General features: G+C 43.8%; 1 protein-coding gene across 12 annotated transcripts in view; it reads right to left on the bottom strand.

Annotated features, from left to right (window-relative positions):
• The window catches only part of LOC143140405 (CUGBP Elav-like family member 3), a 78745-nt gene that overhangs the window by 19205 nt on the left and 33013 nt on the right, over positions 1–26527 (bottom strand). For 8 of the 12 annotated variants that reach the window (XM_076301268.1, XM_076301269.1, XM_076301273.1 and 5 more), the window contains exons 1-6: positions 14821–15247; positions 10350–10472; positions 8390–8439; positions 7035–7211; positions 6231–6510; positions 5316–5398 (exon numbers count right to left, since the gene is read on the bottom strand). In XM_076301268.1, the coding sequence (XP_076157383.1) occupies positions 5316–5398; positions 6231–6510; positions 7035–7211; positions 8390–8437 (588 nt within the window). In that variant the 5' untranslated portion in view covers positions 8438–8439; positions 10350–10472; positions 14821–15247. Of the gene's footprint in view, positions 1–5315; positions 5399–6230; positions 6511–7034; positions 7212–8389; positions 8440–9272; positions 10051–10112; positions 10473–14820; positions 17126–17491; positions 17684–18224; positions 18507–21780; positions 22136–23124; positions 23301–23890; positions 24018–24809; positions 24893–26058; positions 26193–26527 lie in introns of those variants that run through there. The other 4 variants (XM_076301265.1, XM_076301264.1, XM_076301263.1 and 1 more) reach the window with 4 other exon arrangements.

The following is a 26527-nucleotide window of genomic DNA, read 5'->3' as shown; positions in this document are numbered from 1 at the left end:
TATGAAGCTGTGTGTGTCACTTAGGGTCTTAGGGTTACTGGGGGTTCAAGAAGCTTGGTGGCATATGTGTATGTGAGCTCATGTGTGTAAGGTGATTTGATTTCTTAAAGTAGCTTGCTGGCATATGTACACTTCAGCCTGCGTTTGTGTTTGTGTGTGTGTGTGTGTGTGTGTGTGTGTCCCTCAATAGAAGATAGATAGATAGATAGATAGATAGATAGATAGATAGATAGATAGATAGATACTTAATTGATCCTCAAGGGGAAATTCAAGAAATTCTAGAAACTGGCACACATCCGCAAACCCATCTAAACAAACCCTTGAGCATTTGCAGCCTATGTCCTTCTGTACAATTATTTCTGAAAATATACATGTGAATGTATGTCAAGACAACACTATACACCAGAAACACACACACGCAAAGGCAGAATAGGTCATCTTCAAATTATTGGAGATCACAGGTCCATCTATACGTCATTTACATCAAGCCCATTCATAAGCTAGCAGAGTGTGATCTATATGAAGCAGATGTACACTGAATGCATTTGCTCTAATTATAGAGGCCCAATCTGGGACCATGTCTGTTTCATTCTCTGCCAACACACCCACTTACCCCCCACATATACACACCCACTCTCTCTCTCACACACACACACACACACCATCCCCCCTCTCGGCGTCCAAACACCTGCCTTCCCCTTCCCCCACAACACAACCTCATATACTGTCCCGCCTACACACACACACACACACACACACACACACAAAGAACTTTCTTTTATTTAATGTTCAATAAGACAATACCATAGCAGGATATCCCCAATTCACATGCGTTTTGTCAGTAATTGTTTCCATGCCTTCATATCATTCCTTATTACTCAGCACCTCTCTCTTTATCGTGTTCTGTCTCATCCACTTAAATAAGACAATTCCCACGTGAGAAAACGCACGGATGAAGGATAAGAAAGAAATGGTGGGATAAAAGGAAGAATATAATAAAGATCCCATCGCAGATCTCGCACACACACTGGGGTAGCTATATCACCCATGACACACACAGCTGGTTCTCCGCATGAATAAATAACTCCATTTTAAACTATTATAAAAAATAAAAAGGGATAGAATATATTTGTGTGTCCGTGCTCGTCTGAGAACAGTCTCTGGAGTGCAGACGACCTGTAGATAAACAAGCCTCAGGCTGATGCTAACGCACGATTTTACAGGGAAGGGACGCTCAAGACATTCTTGGAAGCACGGACACACACTCACCTACTTGCACACACACGCACACACACACACACACACACACACACACACACACACACACACACACACACACACACAGGCAAGTGTCTAGCTGTGATGGGTGGCTGGTGGCCAAAGACTGTTGACTCGGACACGCAAGATCCTTAACCTGCTCACGGAGGAGAAACCTGTTGGGATGGCAACCAAATCAGTGGGCGCCAGGCAGCGTTGGAGGGGAGGGCGAGATAAAGAGACGGGGGAAGGCGGGCAGCGCAACGGAGGACGCCCATCGGTCACCGGTGCCAGGGTGGCTTCCTTTTGTTCCTGGCGAGTTTCTCATGACTCACTTCTTCCCCTAAGGCCTTTACGGTTCTCCAGTGCTCCCCCTCCTCTCTATTACTCTCTATCACTCTCTCCGTCCTTCCCTGCAGTTTCTCTTACTGTCTGTCATTTTCTAGCCCCGTTACTCTTTTACAGGCCAGTTCTCTCTCTCTTTTACAATGTCTCTCTCTCTCTCTCTCTCTCTCTCTCTCATGGTCCGTCTCTCCCCAGCGCCGTCCCTGTGGCCAGTTAGTGCTGGGGAGGCCGCAGCCCGGCTCTGGGCTAAACATGGCTGGGGATCAGAGCCAGCTCTGGGCCCACACACTCAGCTACCGTCAGGGCGTCAGTCTCTCAGTCAGTCAGAGTCAGAGTCAGAGACTCTCACCTGAAAGGAAAACACGAGGCCAGGTGCTGCTCCAGTCACACCATCTGTTCACCCCCCCCCCTCTCTCTTTCTCCCTCTCTCTCTGTCTCTATCTTTCGCTCTCTATCTCTCCCTCTGTATCTCTCTCTCTGTCCTACGTCTCTATCTCTCCCTCTGTATCACGATTCCCTCTCTCCATCTCACTCAGTCACTCACTCTCTACTCCCAATCACTCTCTTCTCACCTCTCTCTCTCCTCTCTCTCTCTTGATTCCAGTCTCACTCTGCGTAAAAATAATAATAATAATAATAATAATAATAATAATAATAAGAGATTTCATTCCCTGTGAGAAACTTCAAACTAAGAAAGGGACAAGAGAGGGAATAACAAGAAAGGAGAGAGAGAGAGAGAGAGAGAGAGAGAGAGAGAGAGAGAGAGAGAGAGAGGTGGGACGGAGGAAAGTCACACCTAGCTTAGCACATCTTCATCTAAATGATGAGGTGTGAGAGTGTGTGAGAAAAAGACCGAAATAGGAAATGAGTGAGTGAGAATTCATGTGCTACACAGGGCTGGGCAGTATATCTAAAGTAGAGGTATATTTGATGCTCTTCTCTACAAGAATCAAATATATTTATAATATTAAGTATGCAATGTATGGGCTACATAGGTTACCATCTGCATGCCTTTCAAACAGGAAATAATGACGCAGTTCTCCCTCTCCCTCTTGTACACACATGCACACACAAATCTATGTAACGACCAAGGAAATTGAAGTGTGTGTGTGTGTGTGTGTGTGTGGGGGGGGGGGGGTCCCTATACAATCACGTTTCTTTCTCTGTGAAGCTTCAGTCTTAGCTCCACCCTTCACTTTTACCTTCACTACAACCTCAGCAAAGAGAAAACATAATTTTGATGCTCCGACACATCACGGTCAGCCAAACAATTTGTTCTAGGACTGCGAGCTGGAAACATCTGCGGCTAAAGCCCTGTCTGGGTTTGTTTGATATACACAAATGTTAGCAATCTGTAAAAGGAAGCAATTCACAGCTGCGGCAGGTTTGTGTGAACAAGCCCCATTTTGTTGATGCTAACAAATTAAGTTTTGGGGATTTGATTGCGTTGCGGTGCCATTCATCGCAGTAATGATGTTGATTAGTTGAAGGCTCCTACTTGAATATTGGTGAGCCTTTGAAGCTGTAGTTAAAAAATAAATAAATAAATAAATAAATAAATAAATAAAAAAACATTGGTAAATCCTTATTAATACAATCCCGATCATACACAGCTTTCATGGTTAACAATATATTTTTGTGTGTGATCATGTCATCACTAATTTTTCAAAGTAACATGACCATATAAGGCAACACCAGTGGCAGACCTTCAGAGCCTGGCTGCTAAGCCAAATCCAGTATATTTTGTGAATTACACATTCATTAAATATTTTCTACTTTCTCCCTCTCCAAACACCTGTGAAACACCTTCCTATATCACTGACTGTTTTACCTTCACACTGTGCTCCACAGCTTTGATGTATGCTTTGTGTGGGTCTACAATTGGCACAAATGTTTATTATTTTTCTTTGTCATATCGCTCAGCCCTAAGTGTGGATGTACATGTATGTATGTGTCCACGAAGTCTGCATCTAATGTGTACAACCGAAATTTCATTGATAATAAAAGATTAATTTCCTTGGCCTCCCTGTTGCCACCTCGGAAGACAGCTCTAGTGTCTCACTTTCTGCAATGACTGTGCAGATTAGTGATTAAGAGGGACAAAAAGCTCTCCTGGTGACACCGCTTGATAAGGAATCTCAGACTTCCATCCTTTGTACCACACGGACCTCAAACACTAAAATGGCAGGTGCTACTGGCCTCACCGCTGGGGTAAGTGTGGGGGGCAGGGGGCTATACCATAAGAGGGTTGCCTCTGTGTGTGTGTGTGTGTGTGTGTGTGTGTGTGTGTGTGTGTGCGCGTGTGTGTGTGTGTGTAAGTGGGTGCCCACGTGAATGTGTAGAGACCTTTTTGTTCCTAATGAGGTAGTGGTCTTACGGGGGTGAATTGGCACCTATTGTGTGTGTGTGTGTGTGTGTGTGTGTGTGTGTGTGTGTGTGTGTGTGTGTGTGTGTGTGTGTGTGTGTGTGTAAATGGACTAAACTTAAAGGTTTTTTGCAGGAAGCAGACTGGAGAGCTTTAACACTTCGGGGGTGGGGATGGGGGGGTGGAGGGGGTTTACGGGGGTCACAGCAGACTGGAAGAAGAGGCAAAGGAGGAAGGAGGAGAGGATTTAGGGAAGGGGGCCCAAGCTGATCTCCTCCCAGAGGTCAGTCAGGTCAGACTACTGTCATGCTAATAACAGGATTTGTACTGGTGCTACTGGTCCTCTAAGGACCAAAGGTCCTCACACACACACACACACACACAGATACTACCTCATAAGCGCACACACGCACGCACGCACGCACACACACACACACACACACACAGATACTAGCTCATAAGAATACACACACATACATCAAGTTATTACCTCATAATCAGACACACACACACAAATACCATTTCATAAACACACATATGCACATTAGTCTGTCTGAATGATTACGACTCATAGGCAGATCCCATATAGGATTGTTCGGATAAGCCAGAGCTCTGAGAATCATAACCCACCAATAATTGTTTTTTAATAATGTTGCGTATGCTGGCGCAGCTCTCTTATGAGAGAGGATATCTGTTGCTCAGCCACAACAACATGTCTCCGCATGGCTGCACCATGACCCATCCACAATACCCAGTTGGAATGATGTTCACGTAAGTATTGGTGACATCTCTGGTAATCATCATATCAATGATTCCAATATGGCTGTGACGTCTCATCTATGACACTCCATACTAACCACAATTCTCTGCACACAGAGTACTATTCCAGTAGTATCAAAGGCAAACAAAGCAAAAAAAAAACAAAAAAAAAACAGCACATTTCTCTAGTGTCCAATTCTATGCTCCATCCTACGTCAGAATAACCACTGAGTTGAGATGTTCTTTTCACCAGTTCAGTCGTCTCAAAGGGCTTTACTGCACGATCGCAGCAATCAACACCGGGCCCCGAAACGTGCCACAGACACCCCCGTAGACTGGGAGCTGTTGCTTTAACCGCCGCGCTGCGAGACGCCACGGCAGCTGTTAATGGAACAAATCTCAGCGTGTCACCTCCCTTTTTTCTGTGTCAGTGCTGAAGACAGAAAAGCTATGAGACTTGCTGACTGACAGCATCCTGTTATCAGCTATGGACAAGCTCTATATGAGGGCCTCGGGTCAGAGAGACCTTTCTGTCCTTTTTTCTCTCGGAGAGACGATGGCATGAGCGGGGCCAGAGACTTGTACTCACCCCTGGTAACGTCTTCTGCTCGTGTAATGCATTCTGGGCCTTCAGAGCCGACTCGCGGGCACAGTACGTGAGGAAAGCACATCCTGAGAGAAGAAAGAGGCAATGGTGACGCCGCGGTGCAGTTTGGTAAACAGAGCACTACAACAAAACAAAAAAAAACCTTGCAGCGTGTCTGCCCTCCCGGTTAAACAGACCCGCTGAGATCACTAAAGCTTGGGGCGAGGAACGCGCCACAGTGACCTTGCCATGGAGTAAAATACTGTGTGTGCTAAAAATATTGGCCACAGGATGCTAAAACCAATATGATGTGAAATATCTACAGTCCCTGCAATAACTCCTCCAGTGCATTATATTATAAAATATTAGAAAGAAATACACAGAGAAACATACACACATATGTCTGTGTGTATGATATTTGGGGTGTGTGTGTGCGTGTGTGTGTGTATGTGTGTGTGTGTGTGTATGTGTGTGTGTGTGTGTGTGGGGGGGGGGGGTCTGTGTACATCTGCAAGAATTAGAAATGTCTTATGCATATACCATAGTGTCATCCATAGTGTTTATCAATGTTAAATGATAACTGCAGTTCTGCATTTGAAAGGTTAACAGACAGGGATGTGCTGCTTGGTAGTCTTTTAAGAACTGATCATTTACTCTGTTTGTATAAATAATAAAATTGTAAAACTCTTCTGACATCTAAAATCTAAGATTTTCATAATAACATAGGAACAAGCCTTATTCAATCGTATTCATTCCCCTACCGGTCATACCATCTTGTACAGTAATACAAAAATATATTGCCTGCCAACAATATGTCATGCTAAATACAAGCAATTAAAATTACATCTGGCCAATTAAATTACTGAGAGAACAATAAGCCAGATCTGTAATGTATATTTAATGGGAAGACTTCCGTACCTTTATGCATGCCCGTGTACTTGTCCTTTATCACTGTAAGCTCATAGATCTTCCCGAACTGTTCAAAAATGGGCTTCAGGTCCTTTTCCTCCAGGTTCCGGGGGATCTGCCCGATGAACAGCTTTATCGCGTCGGGCTCCTTCATTGAGGCGGTGGGGAGCGGGGCTCTGCGCCCGGTGTTCTGCTCTGAAGGAGCGGTCGACGGGGTGGAGGTCTCCCGAAGAGGGTCGTGAGGCACAGACGAAGGCGAAGATGGAGATGGCTTTATCTTGGTACAGAGCTGGAGAGAATAGAATGAAAATATTTGCATAAAACAAATGGAAAATAATTAAACCCCCCCTAAATGACCTATAGGTCACGCTACAACTCGCGCGTGAAATGACCTATATTATAAGCAAAACGTGATAACGCTGCTATCGTTTTTATAGCCTTGACAAATAATTTAGAAGCCAAATGCAAACACACGTACCACATAACCCAGTTAAATACACGCAAACGTAACCATGACATTCACGTTATTGCAAGAGCATCATATGAGGGCAATGAAGAAGCACAAAATCAGAAGGTGTACATGTGAATGAGAGAGTGGGGAAAATGAAGGTAAACAAACGCGCACAGACGTCCTTTGTCTAAACCAATAGAAATGTAGCCTTCGCTGGCAGGCTGTGTCGACCTCTGTTACAACCCCCATTCTTAAATATAATATCCAAATTCCAAAATAATAAATATCACTCTATTTAAAATGCCCCTTAAGAAAACGATTTAAGCAAAATTCAAGATTATAAGGAAATTCTAATTTCTCACATGGATGTTCTCTTCGTCACGGGTGAGTTGCAGATTGTCTCTCGCTCGCTTTCTCCCTAATCTCAAATGGTTTTGTTTGACTGTCGTCTTCTCGCTCGTGGTGTCCCTTTCAGTTTCCGTTATTGTAGCCTGAGGATAACGACAGCCCCTGAGAATCTGTATTTTGACAAGTTGTCCCTGGAACGACAGAAATATCGGTCACTCCTTGCCTGCCTCCCGCGTCAATGTCTCTCAAAGGGTCATCTCTTGCTTGTGGACGACTTCTGATAAGCGATGATTCCTTGAATTTCCAACAGACAAGTTATAATATATATTTTTAAAAATTGACGCCACAGAGGGCTATTTATTCACCTAATATGTGGCGTAGTAGGCTATCAGCAGTGACACGGACAATATCTCTCCGTTCTATGATAGTGGGCTCGGTGTCTGTGGTCCGTTGCTCTATAGTGTCCTGAGCCGGTGTCTCCCTCTGTCAATCTGTGTCCCGTTCCAGCCCTCCCTCGGGGTGTGACAAGCGGTGATGTCGTACGCCAGGGAGAGTCGACAAGTCACCACACTTTACACGACACGAACTAAACGGATCACTGGCGTTCCAATTGAGTTGCACATATAATTGACAACTTGAACAAGAATATCAAGTAACGTTAATAGAGTAGACCCAGTGTGTTGTTTGGTTTAGATTGATAGGCTGTTTTTTTTATTAAACATTTAGAAAAACCGAGAAACGCAATGATAAAATAATCTAGGCATGACTAGGTCAATTTCAGTTTGAACAGTCTGATATCACTCAGATGTATTTGATGGGTGCAAACTAGTGGTTAAAAACCGCCATGAATCCAAACCAAGTTAGATATTACCTAGGCCTAGGCTACTTTGTGGGGTCACTGAATGGGTCGAAATAACGAGTTGGGCCGCTGTACGTTTTTCGTGGCGCAACAGAGTTACTGATAGTCCCTGACATCCTGAAACGCAAATCCGCCTTTTGTTCTTGTTGAGCCCTGGCCACGGTGCTGAAACGGCCAACTGTGATTACAGACTAGACAGCCTACACAACCACAATCATTCTAAAATTTCTGTCAGCGTGTAGGCTTAATTCAATGAGTGGCATGGTCGCGGAAATGAAGCAACTACACACTGGATTAAAATACCCTTCAAAAATAAAAATACACAATGTAAACAAAGGGCTACGTCATAGCCTACGCACACATAGGCTGATTGAGCCTATCGCACGCACAGGTAGCCTATAATATTTCCCACATGTTCTACGTGAAAATGCTTATCACATCGGTAGGATAAAATGTTAGCAAGCAGGTGTGTGAGGGACCCGGATCCCTTAATTTTAACGGAGTGCTCACCATCTGCCACCCGCCACTAAATCCCATCTCCGGCTTTTCCTCCACCATCCCTACACAAAAACAGCAGACAATATCCGTTAGTCCTACTTCATCTCATCAAGAACTAGGCCTACTCTGTATTTAAGTAATTATCTGTACATGTGTAGGCTGTTATCAGTTGTATGCACTTTGTGGTTGGTGGTTTGTGTAGAAAACACATTCGTGTGAGGACCAAAAATGTGTATAATGTTTAGACTAGGCTACACTGAAGATTTGATTTGGACAATTACGGCAACGCCACCTGGTGCCCACCGAATAACATTCAGGATGTTCAAGCAAGCACCTGGACCTGGTTACCAAAAACAATTGTACTACAACTAAAAGGTAATAATAATAATAATAATAATGCCGGCTCCCCCAATGAGGCATATTTAGGTGACATAGGCTAAATACAGCCACGCAGGGTCTTTGTCTTAATTGCATCCAGTGTTTAGGCAGTGTTATGAGTGACTGGTCCCTCTAGTGGTCATATGGGTGTACAGCTATCAGATGTAACAAAAGAACTCCCATCACAAATGAAAGTGTCTTGAACATCCTCAAAGAGAGTAACATTACACTTAGCTTAGTGATCTTAATTTCATAAGGCACGAAAGCGAGACACACTATGGTTCTCTTCTCTCTCCTCTGCACAGTAGAGACTGCAGTATGGGATTAATAGAGCAATATCGAAGTTATATTTTTAAATGACCGGAAAACTGAATGAATGGGCAAAATGGATATGGGTGATCACGGTGGACATTTGACCATTACACAATTCATTACACCAAGCAAACTACTCAAGTCTTCCTGTGAAGATTAATGAAAGCCAAACCACCCCACCCCCTCCATTAAACTAGTGTTTATGACCAAAATTATGACTTTTTGATGCAACATGCCTAAGTACCTTGATACCAATACTGAAACGATACCACAACAAAAACTTTAAACAGGGCTTGAACTCATAGAATAGACCTAGCCTACAGATCATTGAACTTTAAATTATTATTTTTAAACAGATGACAAATACAACTTTTATTAAAACAGGATTAAAACACCATTCTAAAAGCACTGATAGTAATGAAATGGGGTATGGTAACATTTTTAATTTCAGGGTATATCACAATACCTTTTCATGCATCATACGATTTTACATCAGACAGACAAACAGTCACAATTAACCCACTTAACACTCTTAATACCCAATCTCAATCACAATCAAAATTGTTTCTCAGAATGTGAATTAGTTGCATATCACTTTGACTTTAAAACTATGAAATAGCATTTTGGCAGGGCCATGATGTACCAATTCAATAATAAACATTCGAAAACATAGTTTAAAGGAGTAATACATAATGTTTAGAAAAATAACAGAATGGGAGTTAAATAACCTGCACATGGACATAAATAAATCGTTAAGGGCTTAGGTCAGAGGAGTCCTGAGCATATAACTGATATTACTGACATTTCAACAGAATATTACCCTTCCTCTTAAAACTTGTGTTAAATAGGCCTCAGCCGTGGCACATCTGGCTGGGGCATGTGCACCGTACGCCGGCGACCCGGGTTCGATTCCCGCCCCGTGGTCCTTTCCAGATCCCACCCCGACTCTCTCTCCCACTCGCTTCCTGTCATTCTCCACTGTCCTATCAAATTAAAGGCATAAAAAGGCCCAAAAAATATAAAAAAATAAATTTAAAAAAAAATTGTGTTAAATCTGTTAATTCTTTCAATTTTTTTCTATTTCATTCATCTTAAATTGTGAATTCTACATCAACCTATGACACAACACTCAATACTGTGACATTTTTGTTGACAAATAGGCCTAATTGTCTTTATACTCAATGTCTGATTCTTAAATGGCTTTTTCCCCCTCCCAGAAACCCTGCTTGTTCACTGTGACAGCACTTGTCAGAACAGACTGCTCTCTCACATGCAGGGTTACCTTGAGATGAACACAGGGAGGGGACTCAATATACAAGCAGTCCTTGGCTTTGCCTTGTTGCTAGGCAGTGTGTCAACTCCAACCATCCAGCCTTGTGCAATAGGTGCATCTGCACAGGTACAGCTGGAGGACGAAAAATGAAAACATTTTTAAGAGAGCGAGCGAGAGAGAGAAAGAAAGAGAGAGAGGATAAAGTCTGAATTAGCAAAGAACCATAACTGAGATATAGACACAATGGCAAAAGAACAGCAGCAGCAAAAATATGTTGGTTCATGATAAGTCACTGAAATATTATAGAGAAATTACATGTGAAGAATACAAAATAGCAACAAAAAAAGGTAGCATTTCAAGGATGACACTTAATTTCATTTTTTTTCATGGTAGTAGTATTATACTCACAAAATACAATCAGTTTAATCAGTTTTTTGCACGAGCTGAAACCATGTGACTTGACCCTGATCTATTGTTTGCCCTGTTGTCTTTCCTTCATATGTACGCTGCATGTCGCTGTCGCTCAAAGCGCAGGCGGAGTCACGGTCATGGAATCTTTTCGAGCTTGCCTCCGTTATATTCTGATTGGTCAGCGGGGAAGTCACGGTTTTAGGAACAAATCCGAAAACTGACACTGGAAAATATGTCGGAAGGAATTTTGTGTGCCAGCATCCCCAACAGCGATAGGCTATATTTGGGGCAGCAAAGGGCTGAATGAGACGCGCGCAAGGTGAATTTAAGGCATGAAAAATAACATGTATAAATCACGACCCCGGATGTTCTCTTTACACTGAAGCTCTTAAAATTAAGATAAGCACGTGAAGGCTTCTATGCTAAAGCAACAGTCTTTCTGAAACGCAGCAGAGCAACATCACACTACTTAAGCCTTTGAACTACAGATGGCAAAATGACGCCTGAAAGTTTTGTAAGTCCATCTGAAGGAGCCTTTTTCTGTTTATGCCCATCTGAGGAAACCACTTGTTGTACACTGTAGGCTAGTCAGTGACCTGCTGACCCTTGAGGCCCATTTCATTGGCTGAGCAAGCACAGGATATTACTCTGTTCTATCAAGGTTTCTGATCTCGTTCCAAGTTTTAGTCACCCTTTTGAGTTATTTTAGCCTACTCCAAGATCTCAAGTTACTTATTGCCTGTAGTTGCCTTGTGAGAGGAGTTGTGACCCCTCAAACTCTTTAAAATAACATCTAGAAGAAAGGACTTTGGTCCAGAATAAACAGGACTGGGTTAGGCTATGTTTAGATTAAAACGCAAAATCACTTAGATCAACTCTCCCCAAATGTTAAGTGTCTATTTCAATTATTAGGCCTACAAATAGGCATTATTTACTGAGTCTAAAACTCATGAATACAATAAATAGTGTTACAAAACTGTGACCATGAACTGCAACGTAAGGGAACAGACCCTTAGATTTGAGGACATTTTGTTTGCACTTTAACTCTGATGCCATTTCTACCTCTTGGGCCTACTTCTTTACTTTTTTGCAACCAGTTTAATTTCTTTGGCAACCATCTTTATTTTTTGTTGTTGTTGAATGAATCTCAAAAAGGTCACTACAAAAGCACGTTCCATATTCCTGTTTCAGATGATAAGTAACATAGTTAAGGGAAAATGTATGAGTTAACCTGTTTCAGGACACTGAGGGGAAACTGAGCCTTCTTATCCACTGGAGTTAGAGCACAGACAGCCAGACTACTTTTCAGACTGATTGTGAGTACACCACTCCTTTCTCTTATGAAAGGAGATCTCTGAAGCTCAAAATGTGAGCATCTTTCACAGTGAAATGAAGCCTGGTGAGAACATCTATTTAAGCCTGGCATGTTGTACTCAACGGTTTTCCTGCGTGGACAATCAAGTTCCCATCCCATCCTAACCTATTATTTCACTGACTCTGCTTGAACTGGTGTGGAACAGATGCAGAGTTTTGTGAGAAAAACAATTTTAAGATGAAAGTTAATTTACAAATGTTCTCTCCTCATTCCTTTCCCCCTCATATTTGAGCAAAACTCCAAATCTTTCTCAGTGAAGGATGATTATAAATCAAGATGCTCCCACTTCCTAGATCAAGATGCTTCCTAGTGCATACTGCTGTGGTCTCCCTGCTCCCAATCACTACTCCTGCATTAATCTAAAGGAATACAATCTGTTGCGCTCAGCATGGGTGGCATATGATGCATAAGATCAAGGACTAGGGGAGACAACAAAAATATGCACTGCCAAGATTTGCTAGAGAGCGACTTGCTGGAATGCTGGTGTTAAACTGTAAATGTGAGGCCTTTTGTCACTCGACCTGCAGCTTTGAATCACTTATGCATTTGCCTGGTCACTTTTTCTGAATTTTTCCCCTCTAGGTCTCTAGTACTATTGACACAGATACAAGAATGTGTCCAGCATTCAATAGACTTGCTCACAGACAACACTGATGGTTAGTTTGCATAGACAACTTTTAAGATAATCCAACTTGTGAATGCTGTGCATATTCCTTTCATGAATTATGACTGCAATAAACACAATATAACTATGCTCATGCCATTTGATATTTCTTCATGAGATGGTTCAATTTCGCAAAAAATATCCAAAGACAAGATGGCAGATGCATTCGAAGAGACAAAAATGACTACAGGTTGTTTTTGTTTTTTACCCTACTACTACGGTTATTTTCCATCAGGTCTCCAACAATGTGATATGGAGAATGCTATCAAGATCAACATAGTCCTGGATTAGGGTTGATTAAATTTAAAGACAAATTATTAAATATTTTCTGTAAGGCCCAAATGTAAGTGGACTGAGGTCATCCCTGACAGAACACTAAAGTTGAAGCTAAATTGTAAACCCAATGTTTATAATTATCTTGTTTATCCAAATGTGTTTAGTAATGTATAGGTCTACTTCAATTCAGAATGCACAAGTAAATCTTATGTAACTATTCAAAAACTTAAGACACTTTTAAATTAACTTTTTAATACAAGTTTTCATCTGTGATTTTTTATATACAGGCACATCAGTCAGGACATTTCACTGGCTGAATTTTGATTCAGAATGCAGTCTTAATATGAGCATCGCTGATATATTAGATTTAGATAGATTTAACCTCTCTGTGTGATCTAGACTAAAACTGGGTCAGAGCTACACCATACCATGCAGACCACCACTCACATCCAGCCAAATCAGATCATGAAAACTTTTTCCCATTCGTTCATGCTCTAATCCAGGGTGTGTGCATGTATGAGGGAGTGCATTCCCCTGTTACAACTGCTGCTTTTAAGGCTGGTTACCTCTTAAGTATTTAAAATACTTAATACTATGTGTTTTTTTATTCATTTACAATACATATTGTTTTACAGACATCATCGTAACAATACACAAATGCAATGGCAGAACTAGTCGAGAGGTTAGTTCAGTGTTTGGATATGTCAAATTAATGTAAATTGTTGTCCTAATGGAATTAGCTGTGACATATATAAGTAACTTGCAAGCTGTCTAAATAAGGTGAAGACTGCAAATCTCCAAGTGATGGAAGTTAACTAATCATCTAACTTTCATATCAAGATGTGTGAGCTGCGATGTGTTTGATGAGATTTGTTGGGACTGCTGTGCTGATGTACGACTAAACAAACTTAATAAACAAAAAAGGAGAAGACAGGAGTAATAATAAGGAGACAAACCACACACACAAACACACACACACACACACACACGCACAGGTGACCCACAGCAGAGACAGACAGCACCCGCGCAGGGCAGTGTGGGGTTTGTTCCAAAAGCAGGTCTTTATTAAAGTCAGAGCAAATAAAAAGCAAAACTCCGGCCAACAATCTTCTGACGCCGTTCTCTCCAGCAGTGCAGTTGAATCAGGGCTGAAATGTCTTCTTGGTCTTCTTCGCACCTGCTCTATGCCTCCCTGCCTCAATCCTCCCTTCTCAACCCATCTCAATCCACCCTTCCCAACCCATCTCAATCGCGCAAAAATAGGCTACCGCTCCCAGGGTTAGCTGGCATTTCGCACAAAGGTATTAACTAACTAACAAAACAAAAAAACAATTGCAGGGAGGCAATTGGACGGCTATATTTACATCTAAACATTTTCTTTAATATTTCTTTTAAACATTTATTCAGTTTCAAAACACCTTTCCGTCTCTCATAATGGCTGAACTATCTTCACAAAAATAATAATTGAGCTGGAAACAACTGAACATTCTTCTTCAGTCCACATACATGACTAAAATGTATGTATCGACTGAAGCGAGGTTGGCATAAAGCCATCTCAAATAGCTCTAAATAGATATTTGCAGGGTACACAGATTTAAAGTTGTGAGTCTAGACGGTCCTGAAAGATTTTCACGGTTTAAAATACATGCAGTCGAGAAACCATGCACAGAAGCCTCTCTCGGTACAGAAAGGGCTTTAGACTGTGAGATACTTATACAAAACAACAGGAATATCAAACAGAAAATAATAACCACCTCTCATCTTCTTTCTTTAGCTTGAGGGCCCTCGTCGTCTCAGCCTCCACACCATCTCCGCCATCAAATCCTTAATCATCCTCATCTTCACTTGCTCACTCCCCATCTTCATCAGAAGGTCATGTCTTCCATGTAGCATGGATGAACGCCTCCAGATGGCTTGGGACTAACAGTGTGTGACCAGGATAATCCACATCTGTAGGTAAGTCTTGGGCATACTCTTGTGTGTCTGTCTTTTTGTATGGTCCGCTTCAAAATCCCTCTTACTGACGGAGCAAGATCAAGGAGGCGAACAAGGAACAAGGCTTCTCAACACAACTGATCCTTTTCCAGTCGCTACTGACAGCATGACATGTAGTAGCTAAATCGTCTAGGACACGAGTTCATCGTGACCGTGATCGTCCGACCACCAACGTGCAAACACGTGTGCTCCTTCAGCAAAGTCAATAGCGCGGGGGCAAGTAGGGTCTCTTTGGAGGGTAAAACGGGCCGCCGCCTCTCGGAGGACCCCCGAACGGAGGCCGTTTCATGGGCATACGGTAGGGGTCGTGCGGATGGTGGGGAGGTCGTGGAGGCATGGGCCGCCTTGGACCCAGAGGCCTCTGAGGGATGGGGGCCATGTGGTGCATCGGATGCGGCGGACGAGGATGGAAGGGGTGTGGGGGAGGCCGGTGCTCGGCGGGGTGGAGGTCATGTTCATAGTCATAGACATCGAACTCTGGGGGATGGGAGAGGGCACGTGGAGACAGGGGTTGTCTGTGCGGGTACGGAGGTGGGGAAGGGCTCCGCGCTTCGCGGTCATAATAGCGGTCGTAGTAGGGGTCCTCAAACGGCGGAGGGGAGGGGCTGCGGTCTTCGTAGTAACCCCGTCTAAGATGCGGGGGTGGGGGGCTGTGAGAGTCATAGTAGTCGCCCATGGGGCCTGGAGGGGGGGAGAGACCGCGACGGGGAAGTGGGTGAGGGGGACCGTGGGGATGATGCAGTGGGGGTCTGGGGCCCCCATCGAGTCCAGGTCCCAGTGGCCGGGGATGGGGAGGATGTTGGGGAGGATGAGGGTGCGGATGGGGGTATGGTTGGGGACGGGAGAATGGGGGTTCGCCTGGGTGGCCCATCTCCTCTTCAGGGTAAGGCTCAGGCTCAGGGTATGGCAGAAGCAGGTCCTCTCGAACAGGCTCAAAGTGAGATGGGTCATGGTACTCGTCAGGGTGGTTGGATGCTTCAGGGGGTTCTGCTACAGGCCCAGGCCCCGGCCCCAGCCTGCTGCTGGAAGAAGGCCCTGACAAGAGCTCCTTGGGTGGGGGAGGGAGTTGCGGAATGGGTGGCAAAGGCGTGTTGAAAAAGCCAGGGGCAGAGTGCGAAGTAGACTGGTGAAGGGCTTCACTTTCTTGTTGCCCCTCCCCATAATTCGTGGCAGCCATGTTTGAGTCACTGTACTTGTCCATGTATGGCTGGCCATACCAACCACCCTTTGGGTCACGTCTTGACTCTTCATTATCAGATTGTAGTTTGCCACCAGAAACTGTGTTTGGGACCTGCGTCGGGTACTGATTCAGTTCGGAACCAGAAGAACCAGAGGGTCCAGTCACCTGGCCCATCCCATTGTAGCCTCCCTGACGGAACGGCGCACCATTTGGAGTTCCGTACAACTTCGACTGGGTATTTGAATTTCTCCAAAACTCATTATCATATGCAGGAGGGGCTTGACTGGAGCTCAGATTTGAGGCCGGATTATTCACACCAGTTTTAGGAACCCCGCCCTGGAACATGGACAGCACATTCCCGGAGGAGGCATCCGAGACTTCATCTTGGGTAGGAGTGCCCCCAGACTCATCCCTTACAGGGGTCCCCTCCAAGTTCTCTTGCCCCAAAGACGGGCTGTTGCTGGCTGCAACCTGTCCTGGAAGAGCAGTGGGCACAGCGCTGCCCCTTTGCCCCAGAGGGTCAGCGTTGAAGCCCAAGCCATCGCGTAAGCCATGATTCCCCTGGAAGAAGCTATGAATCCTTGATTCAAGATTTGAGGACAAAGCCGTCGAAGAGGAGCGTTCGTTTATCCCCGGCTTCTCTGGAAGTGGCTTGGTCTGCTTGTTACTTGAACCTGGTGTAGGCATGAAGGAAGAAGGAATCGTTTCTTGCCGGTTGGAGCCGTTCCCCATTAGAAATGGTCCCAAGGGGGATGGGGTGTTGAGGGAGGTTGGGATTGGGTTGTTAGAAGGTGCCGGAAAAGAGGAAGTCCTGGGCAACTCCGTGCTTGCAAGAGGGCTGGCTGTGGTCTTCACCGATTGGTTATTCAGAATGGAGGAGAAACCTGCACAAACAGAGGGTCATTAGAACACGAATGAATGAAAGACATTTCAGATGTTAAAATGAAATAAGAAGACATATATGATATCACTATGAACTATACACTTTAGCATTACTGATGGAAGCACTTCACCTTAATTACCTCCCCCAAAACTAATACTCTATGCTCAAACACTTTCCCCTCCCTTACACCTCCACAGTTCTCATCTCACCACCATAATTTAATATCCCATTCCTTGAACACCTCCCCCCGCCGCCCCCCACCACCGATCGAGTTGTCTGCGATGTTGAGAATTGACGTTTTTATTGTGCCTCAATCTCCCTCTCCTCCTTCCATCTTTCCCAACAAGGCCCTTCATTTTCTCCTCACCCTGCAGTCCTCCAGTCTGTCCTTGAGTTTTGGAGAGCGCGCTGAGGATGGAGCTGGTGTCCACTTTGGAGAGGATGCTGGCCAGGGAGCTGGAGCTCTGCGGAGGCGGTGCTGGGTTCTTCTGAGGCGGTGCCGGGGAGCTGGTGGCGGCAACCGGCGACTCGCTGGAAGGCCGAGAACCTGGGCTAACTCCTGCAGAGACAACAGGGGGGAAAAGAGGCTGATGTAAGATATAAGGCATCTACAACACAATGCAGTTCTTTTACCTTTCAATATCAGGGAAAAGAAGCCAACAATATTAAATATGTGGTTAGATATGGTTTCTGGTTGATGGAAATTCATTATTTTCATTGCCGACATTTGATATCTACTAGGATATCTAAGAAAACGCACAACAAGTTGAAGTGCTTACCGACTTCAATCACACAAAACAGGTTGTCGTAACACACTCAAGACTTCTTATGCACGATTTTATCACGACCAACGTTTCAGTTTACGCCTTCTTCAGGGTCATCATATGAGGAATCTAACTTAAACTACAACTCCAGTCTAAGAAACAACCTAAGGTCAAAGGTAAATGAGAACATAATGATGGAAGCTTGAGCTTTCAGATTTCTCCAAATCACCCCAAACGCCTTGAATGTGCAATTTATGAGCATCTCCAAGAACATAAACATATAAAAAATCATTCTCTATTGCCTAATACATACATGTTGAAACAGACAAAACAGACCTGTGTTCTTCATGATGGAGTTGAGAATGGAACTAATCTTCCCAAGGTCCACGTTGGCCAGATTAGCTGGGACTGTCGGCACTGTTGGAGTCACTGTGATAGCAGCAGCAGCAGCAGCAGCAGCAGGGGGAGGAGCAACATCAGAAGGAGGAGGAGTCTCAGATGGGGGCGTGGCATGTGTTACTGGTGCAGCCTTATTGGTAAGTGCTGGTTGAGTGGTAATCGGTGTTGGAACGGGATTGGATGCCACAGGAACGATGGGCGTTTCCACCTGCTCCTCTACTGCTCAAGGAGGGGAAAAAAAAGATGAGTACCAATGTGGAATGTTACCATATTTGCAGCACGAAAATGGCCAAGGCAGCCTAAAAGTAGCTAGCCTAATTCCCTCCATTCCCTCAGAGTTCCCACTGGTCATGGAATTTCTGGAATATCATGGAATTTTAGAAAGTCTATTCCAGACATGGAAAGTCAGGGAATTTGATATTTTTGGGGCATAGTCATGGAATATCAGGGAATTTGCCTATTTATTCATCTCCCGCTCTAAAAAAGTAAAAGATTCTTGAACGCTACACAGGTGCTCTGAAATCATTAGTCGGTATATTGTACTATTCATTATATAGTCAGTCATGGAAATTCAGGTTTTTTGTCAGGGAAAGTCAGGGAAAAGTCATGGAATTTTACATTTGACTTAGAGTGGGAACCCTGTTCCTGGCTTCATGCATCAACTCAACACTTCACGTATTACTCAACAGACGTACCACTCAAATGGCATCATCTGTGTACAGGGGTGGGTGTAGTGGTAAAATAAGAGGTGGGTAAACTATGAATTCTGTGATCACGGTAAGGTGGACTGCCATGCGGTATCGGATTTTTGAAAAAGGCATTCAGAACATGTTTGATGATGGTGGAGGTTAGTGTCCAATGTTTATAACAATACTAAATGGTATTGTTGTAAACTGGTATTAAATGGTTCCTAGAGTGTTGAGTGTACAGATTGCGAATGTGGAAATACAGTGTGATGTTTAAATGTTAAAAGTTGCAATTGGTGAATAAACTGTTTTGAGAGGTGGATAAACTATTTCTGAAATTTCAGGTGGGTAAACTGCGTTTTCTCGCGTTTAGCCTCCTCTACATCCCTGTCTGTGTATGCATTCCAAAAGAAATGATATGCCGAGTTTGGCGGCGATATAGGTAGTGGGAAGCTACGTCAAGGTAGGGACTCTGAAATGGGCGAGACCTCTCTGGTTAAGTGAAATTGAACAAACCAATCACATGCAACCAGTTAAATTCTGATCTTATCAATCTTTTATTAATTTACTTCGGCCTGGCTCAGCCCTGACTCTGACTTTGCTCTTCAAAATTCACTGTCAAACTCGCACCCTTAAACTGGGGGGGGGGGGTCACATTGTACACGGTATGCACTGTGCTCGCCGCTAGGTTGCTCTTGGTTGAGGTAATGTCCCAAAGATTGTTGTGCTTGTTGCAGGGCTCAGCGCAAAATACCTCTGACTTACAGCGTGCTGCGGTCAAAGCTCAACATGATTGAACTTTGACCGCAGCACGCGCAAGAGCAGCAAAGCGCCAAAATGAGGCAGACCAGTTCTTGCACAACAAAGATGGCAGAAAAACTGTGACATTTAAAAAAAAAAAAAATAGAATTATACCCAATTCAAAATTACAACATATTTCTTTATCACTTAAAAATGTACAAAATGTCACTCTGGCAAGTCTGTTCTTCAAAGTAAATTAAATATGGTAATAGAAGCAGGGAAGCTGGTAAAAGTTATGTTTACAAATAGCACATTCTAATGGACCAGGCCTAACCACGTCACTGTCCGAGCAAGTGACGACAGCTCTATCTATAAATAAGCGAGTGAGACTAGAACATTAGATCACATCAGACTCATTCAGGTAATCCTTCCCTTCTGGCTGTGTTATGTCACCCACGTTCCCAATCCAATTAATTATGCGGTGCTCTTATCTCCATTTCCCTGATTTTCACACTCATTTGCTGTGTCTTTCACATTCCTGTCCTTAACTTTACACATCATCTTTAATATCATTTTGTATGAAAAAATATATACAGGTACATGCAGGTTTCAACAACTTACATTTAAGACGTTTTAAGACCATTCTTAGACTATGTTCACACTTGGCAAGAAAAGTTGGCTAGGGCGCTTTGAACGATTTAGAAAACAGTTGGCAGCAAAAAGCAGTTGAGGGAGCCTTTTGCTGCCGTAACAATGTGTGTTACTTAAGAGTAGGGCTATCGGTCACCGTTTGACCGATAACCGATAAGAGTTTTAACTGATTAATACTATCAGTTAAACGGACACAATGTGGACGCCTATGAGAGAGACAATTCCCCTTACTGCATATTAATCCTCTCGACCAGTGGAGAGCTAATCAGACACGTTTCCCGAGGCTGGGCACTAGGCGTTATTCTTGCATACCGGGGACATTGGTGCCAAATGAGCGGCTATTCTCCGCAGCGCTCCTCACAGTCAATATACTGCGCACGACTACAGCCGACATGCTATATCTGAATAGAAATGAGTGAAGTTGTCTGCTATACTCAGTGTTGGAATATACTATAGCCTATATAGGCTAGCCTTATTATTTTTAGGAACGTTAAATTAACAATAAAATAATTTAAGACCTAGCGCACACCATCTAGGAATCACTTAAAACGAGGACTACCCTCAATGATTCCGAGAGTAAATAAAGGTTGAATGAATAGATGCATTTTTGTAAAAAGTTGAATACTTTTTAAGGCCTAGAATTTATATGATTAAAATTTGAGACTTTTTTTAAGACCCTGCATATACCTGTGCCCAGACTAACCAGAACGTCAGTGCCCTTTTCTGTCTAAATCTGTTCAGTCCCTTCTTACTACTCCCTACTAACCCTCCTGGTCTCCAGTGCTCTGTTTATTCCACCCCTCACACTAGTCTGTTTCCCCCCACAGGCTAAATCTGAATGTTCACACTCACACTAGTCCGTTTCCCCCCACAGGCTAAATCTGAATGTTCACACTCACACTAGTCCGTTTCCCCCCACAGGCTAAATCTGAATGTTCACACTCACTTGACATACAGATTAGTTCCTTTGTTCACACTCTAGTCCACCCTGGGTCTTCCCACCTACCCATGATGCCTCCACCCCATTGTTTTTACAATGACTTTAGAGATCTAATAGGAGTTTCCCCGGCCTGCCCAAACAAGTAGTACAGTATGCGATAGAGGGGGGAAAAAAATCAAAGCATGCATAAATATCTTGGCCACATCCATATAATACTTATTTTATCCAAAGTGACTTACATGTGTCAATTACACTAAGGACCAGTCTCCCCAAAGCAACAGAGTTAAATGCCTTGCTCAAGGGCACAACGGTGACGGTCAGGACTTGAACCCACAGCTTGTCAGACTACTGCATGCTAGCCCAGTTCCTTAGCCTCTACACTACCACCGCCAAAAAGAAAGGATCTAATCTGTCTAAAATTTGCCAAATTTTACATAACAGCAATTATTTCTTGATATTGTTTCTTGGAACGTACCTATGATGCCTCCACCCTCTGTCTCCTCCATGTCGGAAAGCTCCATGTCCTCCACCTCTGTGTTGTCCGTCTGGCCCACCGCAGCATCGGGTTTTGGGGAGCCCCCTGCCGAGGACAGGGGGCTGGGGGCATCTCCCAGGGGGATGAGGGCTTCGGGGTCGTGGTCCATAGCGTCACCGTCCAGGTCAGGGTCAGGAGCAGCGAGGCCGTGGAAGGGAGATTCTGAGCCGGTGGGGGACGGCGCATCCGCACAGGGTGACGGGACCGGCGAGTCGTCGAGCGAGGGCAGGGAAGCCTTCAGGGCATCCAGCTTCCGCTTCAGGTGATTCACTCGGTTGGCGAAGGTTTCATAAGCCTGAGAAAGAGAGAGGGGGGGGGGGGGATCATGGGTAAGTCTGTGCTGTATGTTGGACAAATTAAAGAGCCGAATTAAAAACAGTCTACTGTTGTGTCAGCAAGCCTACTGCTTATTAAGAGAAAAGGTTTGTCACGACATAAGTAGTGTTTCCTGTACGTTCATTTTGTAGTGGCGGCCTGCCACTGCAAAATTATTGCTGCCACTGCATCAGAATTAAGACGGACGCACAACGCGGGTGACTTTTAAATGATCCTGCCGACGTGCCTTCCCCCTGGGTGCCACTCACATTGCAATTAAACAATAAGTGGAACTAGACAGAGGTTATTAGGACCCGTCCAGTTTCACTCCACATATTGTTATGCTGATGTAGTTTATTGTGAAAACATTAACTTCGGGCAGGCGCACAATATTGTCCAAGTGCATGGGAAGTGTCCTTCGCAGGCTGGCGCTCACATCATCGCAGTTTAACAATAAACAGCAATACGAAGCAGATGTTATTAGTTCTATTCCATAAACATACTGATTTCATAGACGTTAGCGGCGTGCGTTATCAAGAGCTTCCATTTACACACCATATACGCCACTGTGGTGCAGTATGTCTGTCAACAATATCACAGCAACTACCGTCCACCAAAACTTGGTGGAAAGGTGTAGCACAGGCTAAGGAAAAGCTTTGGACTGGAAAAGTGGACTGGCCTGCCCCCAATGCTAAAAACATCTAGAGGAAACACTGATAAGGCAACACTTCCACTTATGAAACTTCATCTGAACAACTTCTGTTCCCACAGAGATGAGTTTGTTCCCATAAGAGATATATTGCTCCATCTTGACAAGTGTTCAGGAGTCTTTGTTATGTAGTTCTGCATCAATAACTTGCGTTTTTAGCCAGAGCATATTGTCTACTGCTTCTAGCCTAGTGGTTCCTCTTTTTTACTTACTAACCTTCTGTGCCAAATTCAAGTGCAGAGAGTGCAGTCAATACTCACTTTGGTCACGATCTTGACCTCCTTGTACTGCATCTCGTAGAAGATGTCTGCACTCTGCAGCGCCTCCAATAAAACAGGGCCTTTCTTCACCTGGGCGTCCAGTATGGACACAAACTCCTGCAGCTTCGAACTGCCCTCCTCAAAGTCCTTGGCAAACTTCTTACCTCCTGCTTTGTCTTCAAGAAGGGAGAAGGGAGAAGTATGGCACACATTTGGGTCATTGACAAATAAGGCTTTTATCTAACATTCACATTTTAATATACAGTATTTTTAGACTGTATTTGCAATTTCACCACCCCAAAAAGTCAGGTGGCACAACCAAAAGTTTTGTTTGGTAAATATACCTACTGGGTTAACCAGCAATCAGGCCAAAACTCTAAAGCCCCATTAGAATAGACAAGGATAGTATAGTAAAATTGAATAGTGAGTGATGAGGGAATGTTCATATAATTCCATTGTTTGAGTTAGAATCATTTAAACTTTGGTGACAAGGCAAACAGGCGAATCGCCAGTAATGTGTATGCAGCCTAAGGCTTAGCAGCCGGGCTACATCAGGTCAGCAATTGAAGCTCTCCTTTCACGGAGCAGAAAAATAGTTTTAGAAGTTTGATCTATTTATTTTTTTGGAATGTACAAACCACCATCACATCTGGTGTAGCCAGTTCCATAGATTACAGTGGAAGCTAATTGTTGCAGCATACGCTCCGTCAATGGAACGCTTCAGTTATGTGCCTGCTGTAGCCTGCCTTTAAGTGTGCCCACAAACCTTTCAGCTTCTTCAGGGCCTCTGAGCTGCACACATCCACCCTCATGGCTGCCAGCTGTTTTTCTCGGAGGTCTACTTCGTCCACAGATGACCTGTGCTTCTGTAACTTCTGAACGAAGGACTGGGGCTGAAAACAAGAGAAGGGCCATTAGCGCAAGTCAGATCAATGACTACCCTACAGAGCACTATTAGTAAGGATGGCTGTGCACAGCAACCTGGGCTGTTACTTCCAAGTTCCTCAGCACCATCTACAGATGACCCTGAATAACGTGACAATGACCTCTGTTTAACTGTTACGGTACATCAGATCACATTACAAAATAAACAGATACATTTGTTTTCCCTGAAACAAATCCCGTCACGGCCTTGAAACAGCTTTTATGCATCTCTACTCTCTCTGCCTTATCTCTGATGTGGGAAGCTCATTTCCCCGGCCCCCGACACTGCATTCGCCTGCTTGACATATAGGTTTGACGACTTTATCAAATGGCCAATAATGCTATGCTAATGACATTATATAGATAAATTTGACATGTCGGGTTGCTTATCTTGGAAAGCTAAATGTGCAGCTGTGACTTCAGGGAAACTATTATTATGGATTTGGTTCCGTCCCTTATTATGCAACAATTATGGTCTGTTCTGGTTCCTTATTCTGAAATGTCAACTACCGCACTGCCCATCTAAATCAGAAATACATTGCCATGGTGCTTACTGCTTATTCCGCTTGTGATACGTCTTGTAACACATTAAAACACCTAATGGACATGTTAAAAAGGTTAAAGATTTTTTTGCTGCAGTGGATCTTTAAGCAGAGCTTACTGGAGTCTTTGGAATGTCCTTTCCACAAAGAGACACAGAGGTAGAATGCATATGGAAGCCTAATAGAAATTCTTCAAGACACACACACAGAGACACTTACCACAAACTCCGCAACTATCTTGGACTTCTGTGCAGCGCTGACTTTGGGGGCGGCTGTGGCGGTGGGGACAGGAGTCGCAACCGCTAAAACAGAAACACATTCCATAACTCGGTCTGATCTCCTAGCTCACAAATCCATGCACAAAAACACACAGAGACACTTAAGCTCTCAGCTCAAGTGCAGGAGTGGATCATTGAACGTTTGCGTGTAACTAAACGCTCTGTGGTAACATTTGATATTGACTAAGTAGGAGAAAGGACATCTCTGTATGTAGTAATGAGAGGAAAGGAGCTTTAAATAAAACAAAAAATTCAAAGAGAAAAAAAAATGAATATTAACACAAATACTGAAAAGACATTTTTATCAATCAATTAATTTAAAAATAAAACCCCACACCCTGATGAAGGCGTAGTACTGATACAAGTTGGTGTTTTTTTTTTTAAAAATACTACAGCCCTAGTAAATTAGCCTGGAGATTCCAGACCCTGGTAATCTAGAAAGATTGAGGGTCTGGCCACGAACAATGTAATGGCCCAACTCGAGGGGCGGCACCAAGCGTGCATTTGAAAATCTTGCTGCACACATTTGGATAAGACTATACGACCAATGGGTCAGAAAGACTGGCTGGGCTTCAGAGAGACTACACCCAGGGATGACCGGAGCACTCAGAGAACTTTTAAACTTTTTTTATTAAGGTGCACAAACGACTGACGTTTCGACGCACTGCGTCTTCCTCAGAGTCTCTTCTTCCTCAGAGTATAGTCTCTCTGAAGTGGCCCAGCCAGTCTTTCTGACTCTTTAGTTCTGGACTGTGAGCACCGATAAGGCTTGAGCGCAAGTGACACCTGTCTTACTATACGACCAATGTTTACTGACTTTATTGATTCTGGACTTCGACGCAATTGGATAACACTACCATTGTCATCTGTTTAGCTCGCCTTTGGCCCGCCTATATCAGATACACCGATGTGATTGGCTCCCCGCAATACAAGTGGCAAAAGTAATGTGCATCACTACTCATTGCAAGGGTGTCTTGCCCTTCAAAATTGTGCTTTTGCAAGAACTCTGGATTTTCCAGGGTACTAGTAAATAAAGACTTTTTAACTTTTTTTAATCCACCGAGTGCCTGGTTTTGGCATTTTTGGCACCTTTTCACATAAATTGTCCATTTTTTCCAATTAATTTCAAAATAAATGTAAATATTGAACAGTAGAGCATAGGGGTCCTCCACATGCTCCAGGGTGCTAACCTGGTTCCTCGGGTTCCTTCTCCTGGAGGCCAACCCTGAGATTGGCGATGAACTCCTCTGAGTAAATGTTCCGCTCCTCCCAGATGGTCAGCGTCCTCTCCACCGCTCTGCGGACCTTGGGTTCGTCCGGAGCACTGTGGGAGGAGAATATTGTTTTTTGTTTACAAAGAGAGGAAGGGTGTGTGTGTGTTTGGTTGGGGGGAGGGATGAAAACACAGTGTCATTTCCATATCAAAAGATATCTAAATGTCAAAGAGCCTAGGACTATTATTACATTTTCAGAGTGGTTCCTGCAAAGGCCGGGTTATTTGCATTTCCTGAAAATGATTTGAGTGCATTTCTCAATCAAAGGCACTTGGGTGGACTTCAACTACAAAATAAAGCTAACTACTCCACAGAAAGCTAAGGACTGAGAATAATTTCCTGTGCTATGAATACATTCAGCCATTTTAACCACCTGCACCTACAT

The sequence above is a fragment of the Alosa pseudoharengus genome, unplaced genomic scaffold (assembly GCF_046254945.1).
Source record: "Alosa pseudoharengus isolate Yale_2024_CS ecotype anadromous, Long Island Sound unplaced genomic scaffold, YU_APseudo_1.1 YU_APseudo_1.1_scf_23, whole genome shotgun sequence".
In the NCBI taxonomy this organism is placed as follows: Eukaryota; Metazoa; Chordata; class Actinopteri; order Clupeiformes; family Clupeidae; genus Alosa; species Alosa pseudoharengus.
The sequence above is the reverse complement of the archived record's forward strand: the minus strand, read 5'-3'. Positions and strand labels throughout refer to the sequence as shown.